The sequence below is a fragment of the Eumetopias jubatus genome, unplaced genomic scaffold, assembly GCF_037043125.1.
Source record: "Eumetopias jubatus isolate StellerSeaLion01/CBP00866 unplaced genomic scaffold, mEumJub1_p1.0 scaffold_4, whole genome shotgun sequence".
Lineage (NCBI taxonomy): Eukaryota > Metazoa > Chordata > Mammalia > Carnivora > Otariidae > Eumetopias > Eumetopias jubatus.
The window spans coordinates 123,391,728-123,416,367 of NW_028274810.1; the positions used below are offsets into that span (position 1 = coordinate 123,391,728).

At 39.4% G+C, this 24,640-nt stretch overlaps 1 protein-coding gene and 1 non-coding gene across 2 annotated transcripts in view; both read right to left on the bottom strand.

Annotated features, from left to right (window-relative positions):
• Positions 1–24,640, bottom strand: part of NSMCE2 (NSE2 SUMO ligase component of SMC5/6 complex) — a 209,748-nt gene that overhangs the window by 170,278 nt on the left and 14,830 nt on the right. Inside the window, exon 3 of the mRNA XM_028105585.2 lies at positions 2,436–2,542. Within this exon, the coding sequence (XP_027961386.1) occupies positions 2,436–2,542 (107 nt within the window). The remainder of the gene's footprint in view (positions 1–2,435; positions 2,543–24,640) is intronic.
• LOC114211212 (U4 spliceosomal RNA) lies at positions 21,659–21,794 on the bottom strand. Its single transcript, XR_003609714.2, has one exon. It is a non-coding gene; the product is annotated as a U4 spliceosomal RNA (small nuclear RNA).

The window sequence follows — 24,640 nt, forward strand, 5'->3', positions numbered from 1 at the left end:
GTCTGGGTGCCATTTTACAGGTTTCAAAGCACCGTCGTCACGTGTGTGCTCCATGACTGAGTCTCCAAAGAGTTCAGACACAGCTCTCTGTGGTTTGACAAGAATGTTCTAAAGAGTTGTAACAGGTATACACCCATGTATGTTGGAAGTTTTAATAAATGACTTACAGACTGTGATTTTTTTTTTTTTTTTTTAGGGATCACTGCATTATATTCCCCTCTATCAACTAGCTGGGACAAAATCTTAATTTTTTTTTTTTTATTTTTAAGTTGAAGAGCACTGAAAGAAATACCGATTCTAAATAAAATCTTTCAGGCATTGTAGAATATAGGTAGCTCTGTTTTCGCAGAGGACAAAGAAAGGCAATTTGAGAGCTTCCGCTGCATGCCAAAGGGACTTCCCAGGGATTGCTGGTAAATGGATCCACACCTCTAAGGTTCCCAAATAAACTTCTAAACCTTTTCAGAGGTGTGTGACCTTCAGAATCCTGTGAAGGTGAGAGTAGGAGAGAGACTTCTATTTAAACAATACACTCTAATGCTCCGTGATGATTAAAAAACATTTAAAAAAAAAAATTTCTATGAGTACATGAAAATTCAACAGAGAAACCACAGGGTAGGGTCAGAATTTTGGAAATGTTAAAGAAATGGAAGTACTACTTGCCTTTAAGAAAGATCATGTTCTACCTTTTTAAGGAATATGTTTGGAAGTCTGAGTTTGCAAAAACCCAGTATCTTAGGTCTCCATCAAATTTTATTATTTGTTATTATTTATTATTAATGTCAAAGGTTTGATACATAGTATCTAATCTGCTTCACATAATCTTATGAAATAGGCAGGCCAAGAATTTTATAAATGAAGAGCATGGGGTTCCTAAAGGTTAAGTTTCTTGATCCACGATCATAACTTAGAAAATGGAAGAACCAAGGGTAGAAGAGTTGGAAGAGTTTCCGATCCCTAAACCACTGCTATTTCGTTTGCACAACATCAAAGGTAAAGACAGAAAGGCCTATCAAATAACCTCCAGAGAATGTAAGGGTCAAAGAAGGACTGATCTATATAAGAGGCCTAACTCTGATCTTGGTGGCAAACATACTTTATTCTATAAAGTCAGCCTTGTTCTTTTAAGTCCGTGGTCTCCAACCATGGATACATATTAGAATGAGTTTTTAAAAAACACTGGTGCCCCAATCCTGCTCCAGAAGTGAAATCAGAATCTAATTAGGATAGGGACAGGCTGGCTCTGAGGGTCAGCCGGAGTTGAAAACTTCTGGTCTAAGTGCTTTTTGTTACCCACTTTCAAATGCCCCAACAAGAGATCACTTTCATATTTTCCTATGGAAGGAATATTCACAGTCCGAGGACTAACAGCCACCGTGGTAAAAAAAAAAAAAAAAAAAAAAAAATCAGACTTTTACAAGCTGAATGAGTTTACTACTTCTTGGATATAAGCAGATATTCTTAAGTCACAAAGCCTACACTTAATAAATACTAACCATTAAAAAAAAAAACTAAAAAAAAATTTTTTTTAAAAACAGAGAAAGAACTCCATGTAACTATGAACATATAATTAAGTAATGCTCATTTAAGTATAGCTTAAGTAATAAACCATTTTTAAAATTTCTTCTTCCACTGAATAGTAGCCAATCTTCTAAAATATTTGATTTTTGGCATTTTCCCATAGATAGAAGTAAGAAAAGGCAAATAAAGAAACCAGAAGTACAAGACATCCTATTACACAGGTATCTGAAATCAGTTCAAAGGGGAGTTTCCATTGCTCAAAGGACAAAGGACTTCTCAGAAATATTACTGCAATCATATTGCTCATTTCTTACTCAACCCAGTACTGCTGAAAAGGATGTCGCTATGTTCCCACCTTAACTGCCTTATGTGTTGTTCCTGTGACAGCTGGAGTCAACAAAAATAAGTTTGGCTTCTGGAAAAACTAAAATGTCAGCCTTCTTTATTTTTAAACTTGCTCTAAAACTCTCCCATATTATCTGATCCTATGAATTTTGCTATAGCTGCATATTAGTTAAAACTGGAGAATGAGTAACTAAGCCTGGTCTAAATTGTATGCTGCAGCAAACATAACAATAAAAACACGTTCTATGCAATTTTTAGCATTTTATAAAAATCTACTCACATTCGAAGGGGGCTTACACTAAAGATTACAAGACCAAAAAAAAAAAAAAAAAAAAAACCCAGCAAGAAAATCTAAAATGGATGTAATATTCTAAATAAACCTAGGTGACCTAGCTGGGAAACTACTTAAGATTCCTTTTCTATAAACTTCTAAATTAAGAAGAAATTAATGGTTGCTACAGTAATGATAAGGAAATATTAAAGGCTAGAGAAGAATTTTGATGATGTGTTTCTGTTTTCAGGTCAGTGAGCTGTAACCAAATATTACCAGGTGAGTGGTATAAACTTACATGACTTATTGCAGATTGAACAGCCTTTACATAATGGCTTAGTTCCCGATCCATCATGGCCAATTCAACCATTGCCTTGTCCATACTGTATTCACTACTCACTTCAGCTGCAAGAAAAAGAAAGCAATTACTGTTTTCCATTTAAAATGCCATCTCTGGAAAAAGTTGCTCCAATATAATCCTTACTAGTCAATGATCTAAACAATTTTGTAAAAGGTATTGCATATTTTTTAAAGACCTTAACTCAGGCCTGCTTCTCATTCAAAATTCTGAGAATATACACCCAGTAGAAGAAAGCTCAAAGGCTGGAGTGGAAAAAAAAAAGTAGACTCAGACTTAGGAGTTTGAAGCTGTGCCACTTAGTTGTGTGATCATAAATCAACCACTACACTTCTCTCAGCCTCCATTTCTTTTTTAGTTTTTCCTTTTCAGTTAAAGCAGCCCGGCCATGTATCTCCACATGCACCTCACGGGATTATTAAAGATCAAATAAGAAAGATTTCCATTTCTAGTACAGTAGCTTATGCGGACCAGTTCTACTGAAAACCAGAAAAACACTCAGTGAAAATAAAGCAAGGACTGGAGGGAGGGAGGGGAGAGGGAGAGAAGAAAGGAAGGGGCAGAGGGAGGGAGGGAGGAAAGAAGGAAGGAAGGAAACTCCTTAAAAACAAGAGAGTTACAAGACAGAAACAACCAGGGCAAAATCTAGAGAAAACAGAAAAAGCAAGGCAGAGCACAGAACACCACAGTCACATCCCTCCCCCACGCCAGCTGGGTCTCTACTCCTCAGAATACAGAGGAACCCAAGTAATGCCACCCAGCTCCTCCAGGCTGCAGCAGGGTTGGCCCTGGCCACTGAGCAGAAAAGAGGTAAGAGAGAAAGAAAACAAACCTGTTTCTGAAAACCTATGGCCACAAGCCAGCTGTCCTGGGTTTGCAGCCTGGGTTCCCCTCACCTGAATGGTCCGGGGAACCCAAGCCCTGATCTTGGTGTGAGGTGGTCTCACACTGAAATAGTACCTCCAGGTACTCCCCTCTGAAGAAGACATTTTTATCCCAGGCCTCAATTAATTCATACAAATAATTGTGAAGGAGAATGATCAGATTACAGGGGGAAAAAAATAAAACAAAATCAACAGAAAAACCTTACAAACCTTAAAAAACACAAGAAAACAAGACACCAAGAGTAAGAATCAGCAGAAACACATCTACAAATGTTTCAGATATTGGAATTATCTATCAGTTAGAGTATGAAACAATTATGCTTACTACGTTTAAAAAATTAAAATACCCTTGCGTAACAGTAGACTACAGAGTGACTAGCAGATTGGAAAAGCAGAGAAATGTTCTTAAGTGCTTTTAAACTTTTTTTCAAGTTCTAAGTATAGGGGAAGATCAAGAACACAAAACAATACAAATTTTAATATTAAAAAAGCTGAATGAAAAGAATTTAGTAAAGCTGACTTAGTCACATTTGGGAATGCACACACTCAAAGATTCTCCATTCAAATACCTTAGCTCAGACAAATGTCAGGATTTCTCTTGTCTACTCTACAGAACAATAGGACAGATAATCCCAAAGTCAAGAAATAATATATGCACTTACATTTGGCTTTTGAAAGTGATTGTCCTAGACTTTAAAATTATGTTTCAATTTTACAATAGTCAATTATAAACACATTTCAGAAAATATCTCCTGGATTAACTTGCTTCTGGTAGAATGTCTCTTGGCTTATATCACCCAGACTTCACAGACTGTATATATATATATCCCAATATAAGGTCTTTTGTTTTTGAGGAGGGGGAAGGGGGTAGTACTTACATAAGAAAAATCCGTATTTACATTCCCAAAATTAAATACATTTTTAACAAAATAGTGTGTGAGAAAGGACCCAAGTCATATTACAAATAAAACTGTCAGACCATCAATTACAGGTCAATGTTGTGAAAATGTCCAAATGTTAAAAAGGGAGACAAACTGTTTAGGTGTTGCTGATACCAACATGTATCTGCTATGCGTACAGCAACTGTTCGTTAAAAATCATATTAATTACTTGATGATCAGAAAGAGAATTTTAAGCAATTTTATATCCTAACATGATGGTTTGTGACTTACATAAAGGCAGGCATTTTACTGTATTTGATTACTCTGTGGAAATCGATATAATGTTGGCAATCTCCCTCTGGAATTAAATGAGTTTATTTTTGAAAGCACATAAAAATGTGCTTTTGACATTAAAAATGCTATGAAAAGAGTTTGCAAAATAAAACAAATGGGATCATGGTTCTCATTATCAAGGTCCCAAGGATGCTAGCAAGACATGAACCAGACGGCAATTTCAAATTACAAGGCCAAGGAGACCTTGCCTGCAAAGGAGAAAATGAGTGATGGCTGGGTCAGGTTTGATGGCATGAAGCCTAAGGCAAGAATCTTTGGAAGTCATCTGGGGCTTCCTGCAGCCTCAGGAAAGGCTCCAGGGCCCAAGAATGTTGGGACAGGCTGAAGGACCTAAGTGATGAATAGTGCAGCCAGAGGCAAGAGGGAAAACACCAGAAAAGATCAGGAAGCTAGTCCTGAGAGGAACTGACACTCACGCCCCACCTGGATGTGAGCTAGGTCAGATCACTTCTGGCTAAAGTCAGTGTCTCCGTCCACCAGAGAGGAGGGCTGGAGACCAGAGACCTATGAACTAGAAGGAGTCCCACAGCAAAAGGAATCTGGAAGAAAGACCATGAGAACATACCTATCAAGTAGCAACCTTACATTTTAAGATTCTTTTGGTGATTCTTGCTGTTCTTCTTGTTAACCTTTATTTCCCTATTGCAATAATAATCTCTCTTAAAACCACGATTTGTATTCATGTTTCAGAAACACCTGGCTACAGAAGGCATAGGGAATCTGTGTCCTGCCCTACTAAACAATCAAGGTGAGGGAAGAGCATGGTGTTGCATGAAAAAGGCAAACAGGCCAAATAAATCCCCGAAGGATTCAAGAGGAACTGGGAATGAACACAGACACAGGGAGTTGGCTTTTGACTAAAAAGTGAACCGGGGATGGGGTGGGTGTGGAGGGACTGACCAGCCAAAGTTTCCTTGCCCCTTTACTGCCCAATATATAATCCCACTACCAAAATTCCCCCACTCTTATGGGAAAGACTTTCTAAAAATCTACACCAAACTAAATCCTACACATCCTTCAAGGGCTGAGCTCAAGCCCTACCTGCTTTTAAACCATGCCAGCCCGGAAAGATCTGTCCTCCTTTCCTTAATTTATCTTAACAACTATACTTGATACTTTGGCACTTTCAACCATAAACATTCTTATCTTCTTCTGTGCATTTGTCTCATTTCTCCAAAGAGATTTTAACCCATTTGAGGGCAAGAATGATGCTTTAGTGTTCTTGGGAACTAATAAAGAATTAACAGCATCTCTTCCTTCAATGTTCTCACATGGCATTATTTAATAAATTTGAAAATTAAAAACCTTCACCAAACTATAAATTGTCCTGCCTCAGAGATCTATTGAATTAAAGTGTAATGAAGACATTTGATATAAACTCATTCGCCCATTATATTTTCATGGAGATTTTTCCATCGGAAAAAGCTTGGCTACCAGCACGTGGGGGGCAAGGGAGGTGGAGGAAGAGAAGTACACAAATAATGTTAATATTCACAAAATGACAATCCCAGAGAAGAAATTACTACTGTACCACAAAAGCCTGGCATTACAGGAGATCGGTGCAGCTGATAAAGCATGAAGAGCAGTAACGATGATGAAAAATACGTAACAATAATAGCTGTAGCTAATAATTAGTAAGTGCTTTATTATGTGCCAAGACTATACTGAGCACACCATTTACTGTAAACCTCACAGCAACTCTTTTATCTGCACTTTACCAACGAGAAAAGTGAAAAACTGAGCAGCTGAAGGAACCTGCTCAGCACCACAGACGTAGTGAGGGGCACAGGGAGGCTGCCAACTCAGGCTTTCCAGCAGCAGAGTTTGCACACTTGCCTGCCTCTGCTGACAGGTGCATAACCATGAGGAGAAGGACAAGCACCTCCAACTCCTCCATGAGTATCCAGGGAACAAACCCTCACTGGGGAGAAAGTCTTGGCCCCCAGCCTCATCATTTCAGCCCCTTGGTGGTCCATTCCAAGTAAGACACCAGGCAATGTCACGCAACTGCTACAGACCTGGTCCCATAAAAACTCTTCCAAATTCCTTACATCGAGGAAACTCGTAACAAAAAGAAAACGATTCTCCCCTTTTAGAAGACTACTAAATTTTAATGGTGGTGAAGAGAGCGACTTGTTTTGTTTTTTTTTAAGATTTTATTTATTTGACAGAGACAGAAAGAGCGAGAGAGGGAACACAAGCAGGGGGAGTGGGAGAGGGAGAAGCAGGCTTCCCACTGAGCAGGGAGCCCGATGCGGGGCTCGATCCCAGGACCCTGGGATCATGACCTGAGCCGAAGGCAGACGCTTAGCGACTGAGCCACCCAGGCGCCCCAAGAGAGTGACTTTTCACATCAGCAAGACCAGCTGGAGGGCCTGTAAAAGCAACCAAGTCGCCCACCGCATGCCAAGAGGTAAGGAAAGGGACTCTGGCTGCTAGGAAATCAAACCCGCAGCAGAGACACATTCAAGGGGAAGTCTTCTAGTAGCAGAGATCCTTCTGAGTGCAGCCAGTATTGAAACCATTCCTATCATCTATGCCTCTGACTGCCTCCCCCTGGCCAAATGGGGCCTGGGGAATCTAGGAATATTCACATTTCTTCGATGTGCCATTCAATGAGCATTTATTAAAATCAACCTTCGCTTGTATTAATCAAATGAACCTAAGTGATATACTTGAACATTCCTCTATAAGCCAATAACTACATAGGGAAGTCTCATTGAGAGCTTGGGGAGTCTGCAAGGCCTGTGTAACAACACATCTGGTGGATTAATTAGGAAACTGTTCCAAGAAGTTAGCACAAGAACTCACTTCAATATAACCCCCCGCCCTGCTCCAGCAAATCAAGTCCAGAGGGCACAGATAATCTCCGATTTACAGTATAAAATTATAACTGTTTCTGTAAGTATGTCGGTAGCAGGGCTGTCCTCCTTCAAATCTGAGTGTCTGTGCCGAGGGATCCTGGTCAGCACCATCCTGAATACTACAGACTGTTAATAGTACCCGAAGAACTTTAAAAATGTTATTTAGACCAGAGAGGGCCAAAGAATGAAACCCATTTTTATTTTTTTTTAAGATTTTATTTATTTATTTGACAGAGAGAGACAAAGCGAGAGAGGGAACACAAGTAGGGGGCTGTGGGAGAGGGAGAAGCAGGCTCCTTGCTGAGCAGGGAGCCCGATGCGGGGGCTCGATCCCAGGACCCTGCGATCATGACCCGAGCTGGAGGCAGATGCTTAACGACTGAGTCACCCAGGCTCCCCGAAACCCATTTTTAAAAGATGGTTTCTCTTTCATTTTTCTTTTTCCTGTTCAGTGGCAAACCTCAGAAGAATAATGTCACTGAACGACAACTTCTTTTTAGACTCAAGTGCTCTGACATTTATAGAATATAAAGAGTGTCTGAATGGATGCAGTTGGCCTGAGTATGATTTTCCTAAAGTCAAACAAACCTATAATTATGCAATCTAAGCAGCCACGCTATTCATTAGACACGTCATCTGTTACCCAATGTCAAAACGCACCAACAGCAATATTCTATTACTATTCCCTGTTTGAAGTGTTGAATAAGGCATTAAAGTTACATGATCTGTACAACACTAAGCAGAAATGGGTGATTTCGTGTTGCAATCCCTTCAACTTAAAACAAAATTCATGAGGCTTCAATGAGAGAAAGGTGATAGCAGGAACAAGTTATAAAAGCAAAAGAGTAACAATCAATGCTAGTTGTCTCAAGTATGAAAGTCCAGGGCAAAATGAGGCCAAGAGATAGGTCTGAGAAAGAAATGGAAGGGAGATGACAAACTAGCTACTTTTACAGATGCAGACTAGTGTGAGGCAATTGCCAAGTCCTCTATTTATAACCAAAAGATATGGCTAATAAGGCTACAGCAATATGGTAATTCTCGCGTAGCACAGCACGGACTCATGAGAGTTTATCATTCAGAGTGAGTTCCAAGATTGGCTAGGGTCTCTTCACATATTATTTGCTCAATATAATGCCATTTTAGGCCATTGGTTAAAAGTGAAGGAGCAGCAGATTCTTTATCTTGGCTTCTCCAAGTCCAGGTGGGCATGGCAGGTAGAGCAATCAAACTCTTGTTCCAGACCAACGACCAGTTCGGCAGAAAGGAAGGGAAGGGAATGCAGCCTGTAGACCAACTATTCTAAATAAGGCCCCTCCCTAGCCACAGCTGCCTAGAGCTGCAGCTCAAGGCATATGCACTAGAGAGAAATAAAGTCTCTTCCCTAAGGCCCAGTTCTGAGGTTTGGGAAACACAGTTGAAACAGGGCCAAGCACATGTAGTACCTAGTAGAGCCAAGCAAGTTCTCTTAGCAACCCCTCAGGTCCTCAGTAGAATTGCCTTCAGTGAAACAGACATGAAAAAGAGGACATTTTCCCTCCTCTTTCCTCTAACATGTCCATACACATCTGGGTACCACCTCTCTACACTACCAGATGTCTTTTTGCTTCGCTCTGCTGTTCTCTATGGTCTCAGCCACAGATCCCTTTCCTGAATCCTCCCTAATCTCCAGAGTAGGACCAAATGCTTCATGTCTTATAGGTCCATAAAACTTCCCTACCTTTACAACTAGGACATGTGTGAATGTGTGTGTGTTAGGGGGGCACACCCTCAAGACAAATTTCATCTGCTTATCCCTTCCAACTTTTTGTTCCTGATTCAATTATATAGTTCTGTCCCTGGCCAAGTTGTTTCCTGAAATCTGTCCTAAACAAATAAAAACTGCAGAATCTGGTGTTCTTTATTCTAGAAAGTCATACGGGCATGTCTGAACAGGAACAATACGAATTACATATAGTTGATTAAATTAACTCCATGCATTTGATCAATAAAATGCCAGACTAAGACAAAGCAGCCATTTAGTGTTCTTCTGGGGTTGCTGACTCCAATTCAACATGAATCACACACCTAGAAGGATCTGATAAATATCCACACCATAAAGTACATATGTCCATTTTGGCAAGGAGCAGGGAAGAAAACGAGGCAGGGAATTGCCTGGCTGGATTTTAAATTTCCTAGAACAGATGGAACATGGAATAGAGAGATTTTACTTTTTGAAACAAATCTCTTCCTAATCTCTTCAGAGATTCTTCTATATTTTGTAAACAAGAAATTTCGTCTTTCAGGATGAACTCAAACAAATGACAGTATAAATCATACCTTTCCCTCCCTCCACAAAAAAACAAAAAACAAAACAAAACAACCCCTTCCTCTCTTAAAATACAGCTCCAACTATCTCTAGCAACATATACCTACATACACACCTACCTCTGTGAGTGGGTGTGTGTGTATGTTTTTCCTGGCAGCCTAGTATTAAGCAATCATTATATATTCATCAGGAGTCAAATTTAATGACTTACTCACTGCTTGAGCAATATTTAATAGAAACTTGTTACTTCTCACTACACTGTACTTTAGCCATAATTATTCCTCCCCACAGATATTAGTGTGGAGGAAAAGTAAAAACCAAATCCACATTCTATAACTGCCTCCCACCAGAAATAATAGTGAAGAGTAGAACAGAGTTATGGTACAAACTGGTACGCAACTATAAACGCAGCGAATGTGGGGGAAATCTTCAAGAAATATTGATCTTTACAATCCTCTTTACTCATCCATACAATTTTCTTGTCAATAATACAGAAGAAGGAAGTTGTATAATACAGGAACTCAAAAAGCCAGCTCTGGAGTCAGGTTATACTCAAATCTAGGCTCTATTAACTTTCTAGCTATGCAGTCTTTGGTCAGTCACCATATTAGAGTTTCCTCTTCTGTGGAATGGGTACAATAACGTATTTAACTCATAAAGCCAAGGTAAGGACTAAATGAGAAAACACAGACAAAATGATCAGCACAGGGCCTGGCCCATGGTAAGCACAAACAAAAAATCTTGTCATTATAATTACCGCCAAATGGAAAACTACTCTGCAAATGTAATTAGCCTAAATGCTGAAAGCATTTTACTCTTAGAACCAAAAGGTATCAAGTGAAGGTCACCTCCTTCACTCTCTCAGCTGTTTTTTCTAACTTGAGACCAAAGCACTAAGTTGAACTCACAAAACTGCAATCCTCAATGAGAAGCTCTGTCAACTTACCCCTACCAACTCATATCCAGAAGCCCATTTACCTAGTATATGCTTAAGTACTTACTATATGCCAGGCAGAGGGGAAAAAATGCGTTCAAGCAAGGAGCAGCTAGCTACTCCTGCCCACAGAAGGTAGGAAAGGTTTAACAGGTGAGGGGATAAATGTGTGCTGTATCTTGAAAGATGAGTAGGTGTGCACCAGATGTTCACCAGACTGAAGCAGAGGCTAAACAAATGCTCTCACCCCTATCCACAGAGGCTGAATTCGGGTTTAAATTCTCAAACAAAAACACTGGGGATGAGAAAAGAGGAGAAAGATATAGATTAAAAAAAAAGAAGAAGAACAAATCTTCACTGAATACTGACAACGTGCACTTTGAACATACTACTCATTCTATCCTTTGTTACAACAATGTGAATTAGGTGTTATTAAAAGGAATTCAAGAAGGAAACTGATACTCATAGAGGTTAAATCATTTGCCCCAGGTCACACAGTTAATACACGGTGACGTTAGAAACTGACCTCAGGTCTAACTTTAAAGTTAGCATGGAAGGCACATGCTATAAGGGTCTGAACTACTACACACAAGACAATAACCCGCTCATGCAAAAGTCACGGGCTAAGAAATGATCAGTTCTCTAGATAAAGGAATTCTCCTAAACCTTACCTTTTTGTAAGAGAGAAAGAGCAAGTAAAATTGACTTACATAGTTCTACCCCAGAGTAATGGAGACCATCTTTCATTATATAGACAGGTATCTCCTTAGAACATATAGTTAATATTCCATAAACCACCATGGTAAAGGTATAACTCAAAATATTGCTTGAAATAAATTCTACGAAGGATTAGGTTCACAAAATCGTAGAAACGGTCTCTGGATACAGTCTAGTCTCTACTAGTCATCAGAAGCCCTATGAATCCCAGGCTATGGGTAGCTACCATTTTAAAACATACCCACAGGGCCGCCTGGGTGGCTCAGTGGGTTAAGTGTGGGCCTTCAGCTCATGTCACGATCCCAGGGTCCCAGGATCCTACATCAGGCTCCCTGCTCAGCGGGGAGTCTGCTTCTCCCCCTGCTCCGCCCCCTCTCAAAAATAAATAAATGAATATATAAAATAAGTAAAGCATGTGGTTGAGAATTAAGCACACAGCTGAAAAACTCAAACAGCATAATCATGTGGTGTCTCCAATCCCCAAACTCCCTCCCCAGAAGCAACCATTCTAATGAGGTTATCATTCCATGGAAATATTCTATGTATAAGGAACCCTCTTTTAAAAAGGACAACAGAAATTAAAGCAAACAAATATATCAGAGAATACAACATGAACATATTAAAAACAAGAAAGGAGAGATGCTAAACAAAGAATACAATATGGGTGGTTAGAGGGGAACTTACATTCACTCATTGAATAAATATTTACCAAGCACAGACCATGTGCCTGGCACTCTGTTCGGTGGCCTGGACAGAGCAGCAAAGAAGGTAAACCCTGCACCTTTTCTCAAACAGCTTATACAAATTTCCACTTCACGCAAAAATTTCGAAAAAGCCCTGATAGGACTACCCTGCCTGTGTTTGGCTCTTGGTGTGGTGGGAAAGCCTGTTCTCTGCCAAACAGCTCTAATTATTAGAGCCCTTCCAAAGAGAGAGCTGATTCATCACCACCCTAGAACAATTCTAGGCAATGACAACAATAAATGTGAATTGTTCTCACACACATTAACTTATTTACACCTCAAAAACTCCATATAGTGATTTTACTCTGTTTTATATGGCTGAGGAAACTGAGGCTCAGAGAAGTTAAGTGATTCACTGAAGTCATGCCCCAATATCAGAAGTAGGACTTGAACCCTAGTCCTCAACAGCAGAGCTGCAGAAGAGCTATTAGTGAGCCACACAGAAACAGTCGACTCTCCCAGAGCAGTTTTTCAAAGATCTGAAGGTGGCTCTTAAGTATTTCCTACCTTTAAGTCTTTGCTTCTCCAGGATAAATAATGATCAAGTTCATTCAACCCAGCTGACCTGCCTTCATTTAAATGTGCTTCATTTGCTAGTGTCCCTTTTACAGATGGACTCCCAAAATTAAAAACAATTACAGCCATGGGTTAACCAGTGAAGGCTAGGATAACACCATTATTACATGTGTACCGCTGCGATCATGTGTTGATTACTAGTTTTCTTTCAAGAAATTAAATAATAACATTTACTGAGCACTCACTATGTGCCAGACACTATGCTAAGCAACTTATACACATCATTTCATTCAATCCTTATAATAACTCTGTGAAGGAGACACCATCATTATCCCTATCCAATGGAACAAAAAAATGGGCTCAGAGAGGTTAAGTACCCTGAACCAAGGTTATACAGCCAATGAGCTGTAGAGGGAACATTCAAATGGGGGGTCTATTAAATAACAGAATCCATTTTCCTAACTATCTCAATAACCATCACCCTCTGGGCATAACACATTTCTCCATGTCCTAAGACTTTGCCAAATGGCTTCCTAAGATGTATCCATATTAGACTAAAACTCATCCCTACTGTACCAGGGCAACCACAATTTAAAAAGGGGGGGGGTGAAGAGGAACTAGGGTAATCAAGCTCATAAATGAGACTGCTACTCAAAAAAAGGTTAATGATCTTTTGCTTGCACATGGACAGCAACTGCCTTAGACCAGCCTATCTCCGTATTCATTTTAAATAAATTTATACCAGGAAAAAATTTCAAATGGGGTCAGCCTACTTTAAAATAGAAAGTTAATGAAACAGAAATTAAGTCCTCAAAAAATATAAAAATAAGTGAGGGGCACCTGGGTGATTCAGTCAGTTAAGTGTCCAACTCTTGAGTTCAGCTCAGGTCTTGATCTCAGGGTCATGAGTTCAAGCTCTACATTGGGCTCCATGCTGGGCACGGAGCCTACTCTAAAAAATATATATATATTATAGGGGCGCCTGGGTGGCTCAGTCGTTAGGCGTCTGCCTTTAGCTCAATCATGATCCCAGAGTCCTGGGATCGAGCCCCGCATCGGGCTCCCTATTCCACAGGAAGCCTGCTTCTCCCTCTCCCACTCCCCCTGCTTGTGTTCCCTCTGTCGCTCTCTCTGTCAAATAAATAAATAAAATCTTTTATATATATATTATAAAAATACGCTTGAGAAGATCTGATTAGAAGTTCGTTAGATTATAAAATCTACGATGACAGGAACTGTAATCTCTGTTATTCTCAAGTGTTGGTCTAAATGAGTAGTTTGTTCTGAGAAACATTTCAAGGAAAGAGAGGCACAGTCACAAGAGGAGGGAACAACTGTATGTTCCATTCCTGCCAGAGGAGAATTTCTATGCTTGTTATTTTCGGAAAAGTAAAATAAATTTGATTTGTAGTGAACATGGCATAATGTAAAACGTGTCAAGTTATACCTGAGACTAATTAACAGTGTCAACTATACTCAAAAATAAATCTGATTTCACGAAAACAATGGCAAATCAATCTGTCAAAACTTAAATCACTGACAGCTCCAGAAAATAAATCTATCATAATTTGCCACAAACATTGTAATACCTATCCCACCTGATACAGCATATTTCCTTATATTTGTACCTACACATAGTGCACGTTCTTGAGAAGAACTTACAATTCTTTTTTTTCATTACATATCTTACCATTTCTAAGATGTTTTATTTTCATAACTTTGACTTAAATCAGTAGTGACTCCCAAAATTGCTTGTCTTGCCTCCTTTAAAAAAACCTCTTTCCTCTTTAACAAAGAAATAATGATCCATAAACACTTCAATCTACTAGAAACAGCTCAGAGAACTCTGTTGGGGAAAGTAAACTACTTCTGGAACGGGAATTATCAGCCACTAATATCTGTTTCTGGATGACACTTATAAGGGACTGCAAAGTTAAGAGATAAAGAACTATGAATATTCAATGAGTAAGTAACTGGTTCTGTAACACTACGTACTATTTGTAAACTGGGAGCTTCCAATCAATCACATGCCACGTACAGGCACCCAGTCTCGGCAGCCAAAGTGAACGGACATGCAAAACCCAAACCCTGAAGTCATCTTAGACTCCTCCCTCTAGCATTCTCCACATCTAACTACTCACCGGTTCTAGCAATTCGGCCCACTCGAGTCGACTATTCTCTTTTCCTCCCTTTTCAACCACAGCTGCCTTACTTTCAATGCTTATTATTTCTTCCTCAGATTACTGCTTTGCTTCTTTAGTGATTTCCTTTTTCACCCTCTCTCCCCTCCAGTCCTTCTTCCCTGTCGTTACCAATATGCTCAAGAACAAATCTGAGGTTACTCTCTTGTTTATCAAAACCCTACCACAGTATTTCCACTTCTGGCCAAGACTGAGTAACCGGGACCAAATTTATTCTCCTGCCTGAAACAAAAAATTCAAACTGAAAATATATAAATAAATAATGGTTTGCAAGATGCTAGAAGTCATGCCAGGAAGAGGAATCAGGGTAATAGGAAACATGACGTGAAACCTGTAACTACCCCCCCTTACTATATTGAGGGAGTTTTCAGGTTGCAGGGCACACAATATCAATCAAAATCTCAGCTGACCTTTTTCATAGAATTGACACAGATTCTAAAGTTCATACGGAAAATGCAAAGGACCTAGAATAGCCAAAACAACCTTGAAAAAGACAGCTGGAGGCCCAACACTACCCAGTTTCAAGACTTATTATAATATAAAGCTTCAGTAATCCAAGTAGGGTGGTATTGGAATACAGACAAACAGATCAACAGAACAAAACAGAGTCCAGATATACAAACAGAGGTATATGGATGAATGATTTGACAAAGGAGCTGAGGCAATTCAGTGAAGAAAGAACAGTCATTTCAACAAGTTGATGGCACAACTGGCTATCATATGCAGAACAAAACAAAACAGAACAAAACACCTTTGATCCATACTTCGAGCCAAAAACAGTCAGAATGGATCACAAATCTAAATGTAAAATCTAAAACCATAAAACTTCTAGAAAAAATTATGAAGAAAATCTTTGAGATCTTGGGTTAAGAAAAGAGTTCTTAAATACAACACTAAAACACAAGCCATAAGAGAATAAATTGATAAATTGGAGATCATCAAAATTAAAAACTTCTGTTCCTCCAAATCTGTTAAGAGCACAGAGTGGGAGAAAATACAAATCATATATCTCATAAAAAAACTGTATTCAGAATATATATATTCTCAAAATTGAATAATAATAAAAAGCCATAACAAATGGAACAAGATTTGGATAGATACTTCACCAAAGAGGTAAATGCCAAATAAGCCCACGAAAAGGTGTCCAACATTACTGGTCAGTAGGGAAATGCAAATTTAAACACTGTAAGATACCACTTTGTGTTTATTAGAATAGCTGAAATTAAGAAGACTGCCCATATCAAGTGTTGATGAGGATGTGGAGTAACTGGAGAGCTACCCTAATGTATTTCACACACACAGTCCTAATCTCCAGACAACAACTATTACCAAAAAAACACACTCTAACATAGGCCACATTTAATATAATTTCATCTTATCATAATGACTCAGAAGGGACTTCAAATATCATAGTCTCTCAGTGTCATCATTATGGTTTTACTATTACTATAAAGTATGAAAACATGAGTCAACAGAAATTTTTTATGTAGCAGATATCAAAGAAACCAGCTTTCAGTCTATAATTACCTCACAAAATTATGATTGCTTTTTATTATAATTTGTTTTCTCCAACCCAGTAGTTCTAAAAGTGTGGTCACCGGACCAGGTGCATTAGCACCACCTGGGAACTTGTTAGAAATGTAAGCTTTTGGGTCCTTCACACCAAACAACTGGATTTGAAACTCTGGGGCGGTAAACAGCAATCTGTAGTTTAACAAGTCCTCCAGGTGATTCTGAAGTGTGGCAAAATTTGAGATCCACTATTTTAATGTATGTTTTAAAGTTAAAATCATAAATTGTCTTTTCTCTGAGATTCTTTCTGAATTCACAAAATTCTAAGACAAAGAGGCACTGTTACTTCAAATCCACATTTTCAACGAATCTAGAACTCAACCAGCTGTTTTCCTATTTTTATACTCTTGAATTACTTTAGACCTTTTAAAAAGCTAGAAAACCAAAACTGAATGTAAGCTCCCATAAATAATGCATTCTACAAAAGCCTTTGTTTTAAAACAAACTTTTCTACTTAAATATCCTAAGTCATTTACTCACATCTATTTTTTGCAACTGCACCCAACATTCCTTCCAACTTTACCAGAATAGATTTGCTTCTAATTTCAGCTACAAATTGTCATCCTCCAGTGAATATCTGTACACCTTTTAATTAGGTTCATCTAAATGGAATGGATTTTTAAAATAATTCCAGTTATAAATTTTAATTGTTTCATAAAGAGACTTAAGAAAGAAGCAGAATGAAAGCGGAAATGGTGTGGACCGAATCAGGACATCTGGGGCTGACGATATTGCCCAAAGATTCTGAGTTTTCGGGGGCTCAGTTCCCTTCTTTTGTAAAAGGGAGCTGAACAAGCCATTTCAAGTTTAAAGGTCTATTAATATGTGCTCTTACCCTTATGCTCTATGGTACTGTAGCTTTATAGTAATGTGACATGGCAAATTTTCTCGAAATGTTTTATCTTTTTTAATCATTCTAAATTGTCTTAAGAAACATGCCTCTCCGTAGGACTCAAGAACATCACTCACTATTACACTACTCCCTAGAGAGCTGAATAAGTAAAATATGAACACACACAAACTTTTAGTTGCAGAAGCACTTCAATGGTAGTATGATTTTAAGTCTCTTATTCTAAGATTGGTTTATTTATCTCCGAAACTATGGGGATGCATAGCATTAACCCCCAAAGGCAAAGATTCCACAATGTCAGAAATAACATGGACTTTGGAGGCAGAATGCCTGGCTTTGAATTCTGCACCTACCACTGAAGAATCTTTCGTGATCTTGGGCAAGTTATCTAAACGTTCTAAACCTTACTTTCCTATCAATCTTCTGTTAAGAGAGAATAATACTACTATCTTCTTCATACAAATTAAATGAGCTAATTGACAAACAGCACTTAGCACAGACTGCAGCACAGAATACACACTCAGTAAGCATTAGGAATTTTTATTAATATTACTTGCTAAGTCAGCCCTCTACTCAGAAGTTACCAGAACAAATGTGCAATTCAATTTAGTAAATACACAAGGGTACACCTACTTGGTGCAAGGGACTTCACCACTCACTATAGAGGCAAGGGTTCTCGAACTTCTGAATGGACCAGAATTACTTGGGATGTTTGGTTAAAATGCTGATTCTTGGGCTCTGCTTCCAGAAACTCTGATTCTCTAATTTTTAAATAAGCTTCCCAGATGTTTCTAAGGCAGGCTGTTGAGGAATGCAGTTTAAGAAACATTTCTGCAGGAGGTTCAAAGAAAGAATCTCTTCCTTCAAGTTCCTACAATCTCTAACCATTTTTTCTGTTCCAGAACTCACTGCCACTACCTGTTGCACCTGTTGGCTGTGTAACATGTGAGCCTAATATGGTCCTTCCATGCAGATTCCATTTGCCATCACTTAAGTTCCACTATCTCTGTGATGCAATGATACAACTCTTTACCTGGTATGTGAGATCTACTAATCCTCTAAACCCCGATCTGTGACTAATGAAAGTCCCTCATTATAAAGGCTATTCCTGATCTCTAAAAACAGAAGATTCATGAACCCTGACTGCTGAGCTATAAACCTGACCATGGCCTCATTTGTAGTCCTGGTGCTGGTCTCAGCCTTATGCTTCCAAAGCTGCTGCCAGTGTCAGCCCGTCCTCAGTACAGCGCCGTCACGGCCCGTCCTCAGGACAGTGCCAGTGTCAGCCCATCCTCAGGACAGCGCCATCACGGCCTGTCGTCAGGACAATGCCAGTGTCAGCCCATCCTCAGGACAGCGCCGTCACGGCCCGTCCTCAGGACAGTGCCAGTGTCAGCCCGTCGTCAGGACAATGCCAGTGTCAGCCCGTCCTCAGTACAGCGCCGTCACGGCCCGTCCTCAGTACAGCGCCGTCACGGCCCGTGCCAGTGTCAGCCCGTCCTCAGGACGGTGCCAGCTGTCAGCCTGTCCTCAGTACAGCGCCGTCACGGCCCGTCCTCAGTACAGTGCCAGTGTCAGCCCGTCCTCAGGACAGCGCCGCCACGGCCCGTCCTCAGGACAGTGCCAGTGTCAGCCCGTCCTCAGGACAGTGCCAGTGTCAGCCCGTCCTCAGGACAGCGCCACCACGGCCCGTCCTCAGGACAGTGCCAGTGTCAGCCCGTCCTCAGGACAGTGCCAGTTGTCAGCCTGTCCTCAGTACAGCGCCGCCACGGCCCGTCCTCAGGACAGCGCCACCACAGCCCGTCCTCAGGACAGTGCCAGTGTCAGCCCGTCCTCAGTACAGGACACATTTTCAAAAAGAGATTGCAAAGTGTCAAAACCCATATAAATTTACCTCACAAAGAACTTTAATGTATACCAAACATGGGGCGCCTGCGTGGCTCAGTTGGTTAAGCGACTGCCTTCGGCTCAGGTCATGATCCTGGAGTCCTGGGATCGAGTCCCGCATCGGGCTCCTGGCTCAGCAGGGAGTTTGTTTCTCCCTCTGACCCTCCTCCCTCTCATGCTCTCTATCATACTCTCTCTCTCAATAAATAAATAAAAACCTTTAAAAAAAAAAAGAACTTTGATGTATACCAAACAATATGAACAACAAAGCAACAATCAGGGATCAGGGGATGGAGGACAGAATGCAGACTATGACAAAGGAATTTAACTGTATTACAAATGTTTGAGTTAACCTCACTGAAAAGTTAACTCACTGACCTAAGTAACCTTACACAGGGTTTTGAGTGAAAACTGTAAGACTAAAGGTACAAAGACGTGTACCTAAGCACTGCATACTAGCCGATGAAGTTGTTTGTCATGGAGGTACAGGTTAATAATTCTGAAACTGTCTTATATATAACTGGGGTGAAAAGGGTAAGTAAATCGATGGTGGATAGTGGGAGCCTCTATTAACATGGATGTTTAAAGACAGAAATTTGAATACCATCACTGATTTCTTCCTTTCCCTCAATTTTCATATTCAATAAATCGAGTTGCATTAATTATTTCTCCTTTGTCTCTTAAGAATCTGACTACTTGGGGTGCCCGGGTGGCTCAGTTGGTTAAGCGTCTGCCTTCAGCTCAGTTCATGATCCCAGAGTCCCGGGATTAAGACCTCCATCAGGCTCCCTGCTCAGCGGGGAGCCTGCTTCTCCCTCACCCGTGTGCTCCTCCCCTGCTGGTGCTCTCTCTCTCTCTCTCTCTCAAATAAATCTTAAAAAAATTTTTGAAAAAAAAAAAACAAAAGAATCTGACTACTTTTCAGGATGCCTGGATGACTCAGTCAGTTAAGCATCCGACTCTTGATTTCAGCTCAGGTCATGATCTCAGGGTCATGAGATCGAGCCTCGTGTCAGGCTCCGTGCTCTGTGGAGTCTGCTCGAGATCTCTCTCTCCTCCCTCTGCCCCTCCCCCTGCCTGAGTGAATGCACTCGCATACTCTAATAAATAATACAATCTTAAAACAAAAAGGGAATCTACTTCTCATCACCCATGTCACCTTCCTGGTCTAAGCCCAAGTCACTATCATCTAATGCCAGAGGACTGACTGCAACAGCCTCCCAACTGGGTGGCCTAACTCTACACTCATTCCTAGGAAGCCATTCTCCGTATCATAGCCACAGAATTAATACAAAATATAAACTATCTTATTCCTATTTTTAAAACTTTTTAATAGCTTCTCACTGCCCTAAAGTCTAAACTCCTTAATTTGACTTACGAGAGCCTACCACCCCATTCTGATCCTTTCCTAATTCTCTCCAGGCTCTGTTCAGTACCCAGTCACCATGTCTATTTTAGTCACCACTGTATTTCCAATACTTAGTACAGGCAGTATTAATTCTTTGATCTCTATATGAATGCTACCTCCTCAGTGATAGGCTCTATTTACTTTATGCATGAATTGAGGCTAGCCCTGTGATGGATTTGAGTAATTGAATACATTGGAAGTGATGTTCTAGAACTTCTGAGCCCAGGTTTTAACAGGTCTGGCAGTTTCTGCTCCATCTTAAAACAGCTGCTATGCTGGGAGGAACCCAAACCACATGAAGCAGAATCCTCAGACTCTGATCAACAATTCCAGTTGAGTATCCAGTCAACAGTCAGTACCAACTGCCAACCATGTAACCGCCTTGCAAGTTTCAACCCAGGCGAGCCCCCCAAATGGCCACCATCTTAACTGATATCACTTGGAGTGGAAGAGCCTCCCAGCCCAGTTCAGTCAACCCACTGAACCGTTAGATATTAAAAAAAAAGTTTGTGGTTTTAAAACATTAAGTGTTAAGGTAGTTTCTTTCACAGCAATATGAGCATATGTCAACATGGGTTGAAATCCCATTCTTGGTACCAATTTCATCTATTGGTACTTAACAAATTACCCCAATAAGCTCCATATCTTGATGTGAGCAACACCATGCAAGTACAGTGATGGGAGGACTTGCGAGGAGCCATCACTGTAGAACAGTTACTATAGCACATGAGAAATATATAATACCTGTAAAAAACGTATACACATCTGTCCTATATTTTACACTTCATTTCTTTTCTTTTCCAGATGTAGATTTAAAATTCTTCTTAATGAAAAAGAGATGTTAAATCAGTCACCTGTTAAACTCTAACAGATGGAATCAAATATATTTTCCCAAGGTTCTTTTGAGAAATCTCTTCCTATGGTACACAACTGGGGACCAACCAAAACCATGAAATACAGAACAAAAGTATATTAAAATCTCTGTTCACATAAGCAGTCACTTGCTTTCCCTGTGCTGTAACTATATTAAAATGTGAGGGGCAGATTATGTAAAGAATTATGCTTATATTTTGACAGGTTCCCCCACTGATGATATGGCCAAGAGTGGTAAGTTTTCAATTAGCAATAATCGCGCCTCGGATAAACCTCATTGGCTACGATACTGCCACTGCGCAAAGCTGCCAAGAGTGGTAAGGATGAGAAGCAAAACCAGTATCCTGGGAGTGAATATGTAAATATTTGTTAAACATCTGAGTGAAAAGTAAACTACTGGAACATAGCATCAGTTAGCCAAAAAATGAAAGAGGAAAAGGAAAGAAACTGCTTCACAGCTGAGCATTTGCGATACCTCTTAGACCTTGCATGGTCATCTATCACATGATTTGGGTCTAAGAGGTTCCTAGGCATTACAGGAATTTGATGTGTGAAACCTGCAGGGTTTCTTATAGGAACAACTATTTGTATTCTGCTTTGCAATTATTAAGCATCTAAACACAGGTGCCTAGTGCACTCTAGAAATTATAAAATTAGAAACAAGTTACAGATAACAACACTACCAATTTCATTATTTTTAAGTTCCAGTCAAGATCCAGATACTATCCTAAGTTTGGCATTGAGAAAACAAAGAAAAGGCAGATACAGGGTAATTCTTTCAAACTTAAAAAATTCCAAAACTACAAAGAAATTCTGGAAGACTCTATTTCAAGAGAACAGAGAACACTGACAAAAACTGCATCTTCTATGTAACACATTACATAATCTCTCTTTGTTAACTGGTTTAAATGTCTATTTTAGACCGTCCCACATGAACTCTGATCCTCTTTGCTTGAAATTAAATCCTATACTAATTTTCTAAAACTAGGACACATTTCTGCTTCTTAAACCTATCATAAATGGCACTTTTTTTTTTCCTATTAGGGAGATAATGCCTACCCTTCCCTATACACACTCGTGGTGCCACTCCCCATCCTGACCGTGAAGTTTTACACTTTAAGTTGGTTTTTGTCAATGTCTCCTGTATGAAATTTCTCCTGAAAGTCTTCAGCTAGAATGGACTACTAACCCCCTGGTCCCCCCCACCCTTGTTTCCTGACACAGGTTTCTTTCATAGCACCTTTAAAGCTTTATTCCACTTGCTTATTTGTGTGCTGTGCCAGGGAATCAAGTTATTGCCTTTCAGCTCAAAATTCATCTTTTGATAAATACTCTGTGATAATGAATGAAACTGCTTTAAGCATTTCTCCTTACAGTGAGCCTAATGTTAAGCCTTCTCAATAGAGGGTGCTGGACGGACACTGCAGGAGGAAGGGATTTCTCTGGCAAACGTTATGCTTGATGAAAAGACAGGATGCTTTTGCCCTAAGATCAGGAACAAGATGAGGATGTCCATTCTTGCTACTTCTAGTTAACATCATACTGCAGGTTCTAGCCAGGGTAATTAGGCAAGAAAAATAAACAAAAGGTAAAAGGATTGGAAAGAAAAAAATAAAACTATATCCACCCTCAGATGACACAATGTTGTATATAGGAAATCCTAAGGAATCCACTAAAAAAAATTTTGGAACTATTAAATGAATTCAGCGAGGTTGCAAGATAAAAAATCAACATATAAAATCAAGTGCATTTAATTATAATAAACAATCTGAAAAAATTAAGAAAACAATTACATTTACAATAGCATCAAAAAAGTAAAATGTTTTGAAATTAACAAAAGAAGTGTAATATTGATACTCTGAACACACTGTTGAAAGAAATTAAAGATATAAATAAATGTAAAAAAACTCCTACGGTCATGGATCAAAAGGCCTAATATTGTTAAGGCAGTAATTGATCTACAATTCCATGCAACCCTATCAGAATCCCAGCCAGTTTCTTTGTAGAAATTGACATGCTGATCCTAAAATTCATACAGAAGTACAAGATACACCAAATACCCAAAACAATCTTTAAAAAGAACAATATTTGAGGACTACACTTTCTGATTTCAAAACTTACTACAAAGCAATGGCCAAGACAAGCGTGATACTGGCATAAAGATAGGTATACAGAATCCCATCAAAGTACCAAGATCATGCGATGGGGGAAAGAAAGCACCGTCCCAGTCGATGCTGGGACGACTGGACAGCCACATGCAAAAGAACGAAACTGGACCCTTAACTCACACCATACATTAACTCAAAATGATCTAAATGTAAGAGCTAAAACTACAAGATTCTTAGAAAAGAAAATAGGGATAAATTTGCATGACCTTTGATTTGGAAATGGGTCCTTAGAGGTTTGATACCTAAACCACAAGCAACAAAAGAAAAAGTAGATAATTGGACTTCATCAAAATTAAAAACTTCTATGCTTCAAAACTACCAAGAAAATAAAAAGACAATCCAAAGAATGGGAAAAAATTTTGCAAATCATGTATTTGATAATAAACTTGTATCTAGAACATATAAAGAACACTTACAACTCAAAACTACAAACAGAAATAACTCAATTTGAAAATGGGCGCTGAATCTGAAGAGGCATTTCTCCAAAGAAGATATACAAGTGGCCAATAAGTACAGAAGATGCTCCACATCATTAGTCACCAGGGAAATGCAAATCAAACTCACAATGAGATACCAACTTATACACAAATGTTCACAGCAGCATTTCTTAATAATATCCAGATAATTATTACTAATAATCCAATATTCATCAATGGATGGGTGCATATATAAAATGTGCTATATCCATACAGTAGAATACTATTTGGTAGTAAAAAGGGATGAAGTACCAATACATGCTTCAACATGGATGAACCTTGAAAACATCATGTTAAGTGACTGAAGCCAGTCACAAAGGTCACATATGATTACATTTACAGTAAATGTCCAGAATGGGCAAATCTGTGGAGGAAGAAAGTAGCAGTGGCTCCTTTAGGGCTGAGGAAAATGGGGAGGAACAGATAGGTGACAGCTAGAGGTGATGAAGATGTTCTAAAATTGAATAAATCAAGTATCTGTATATATATTAAAAACCACTAAGTTATAC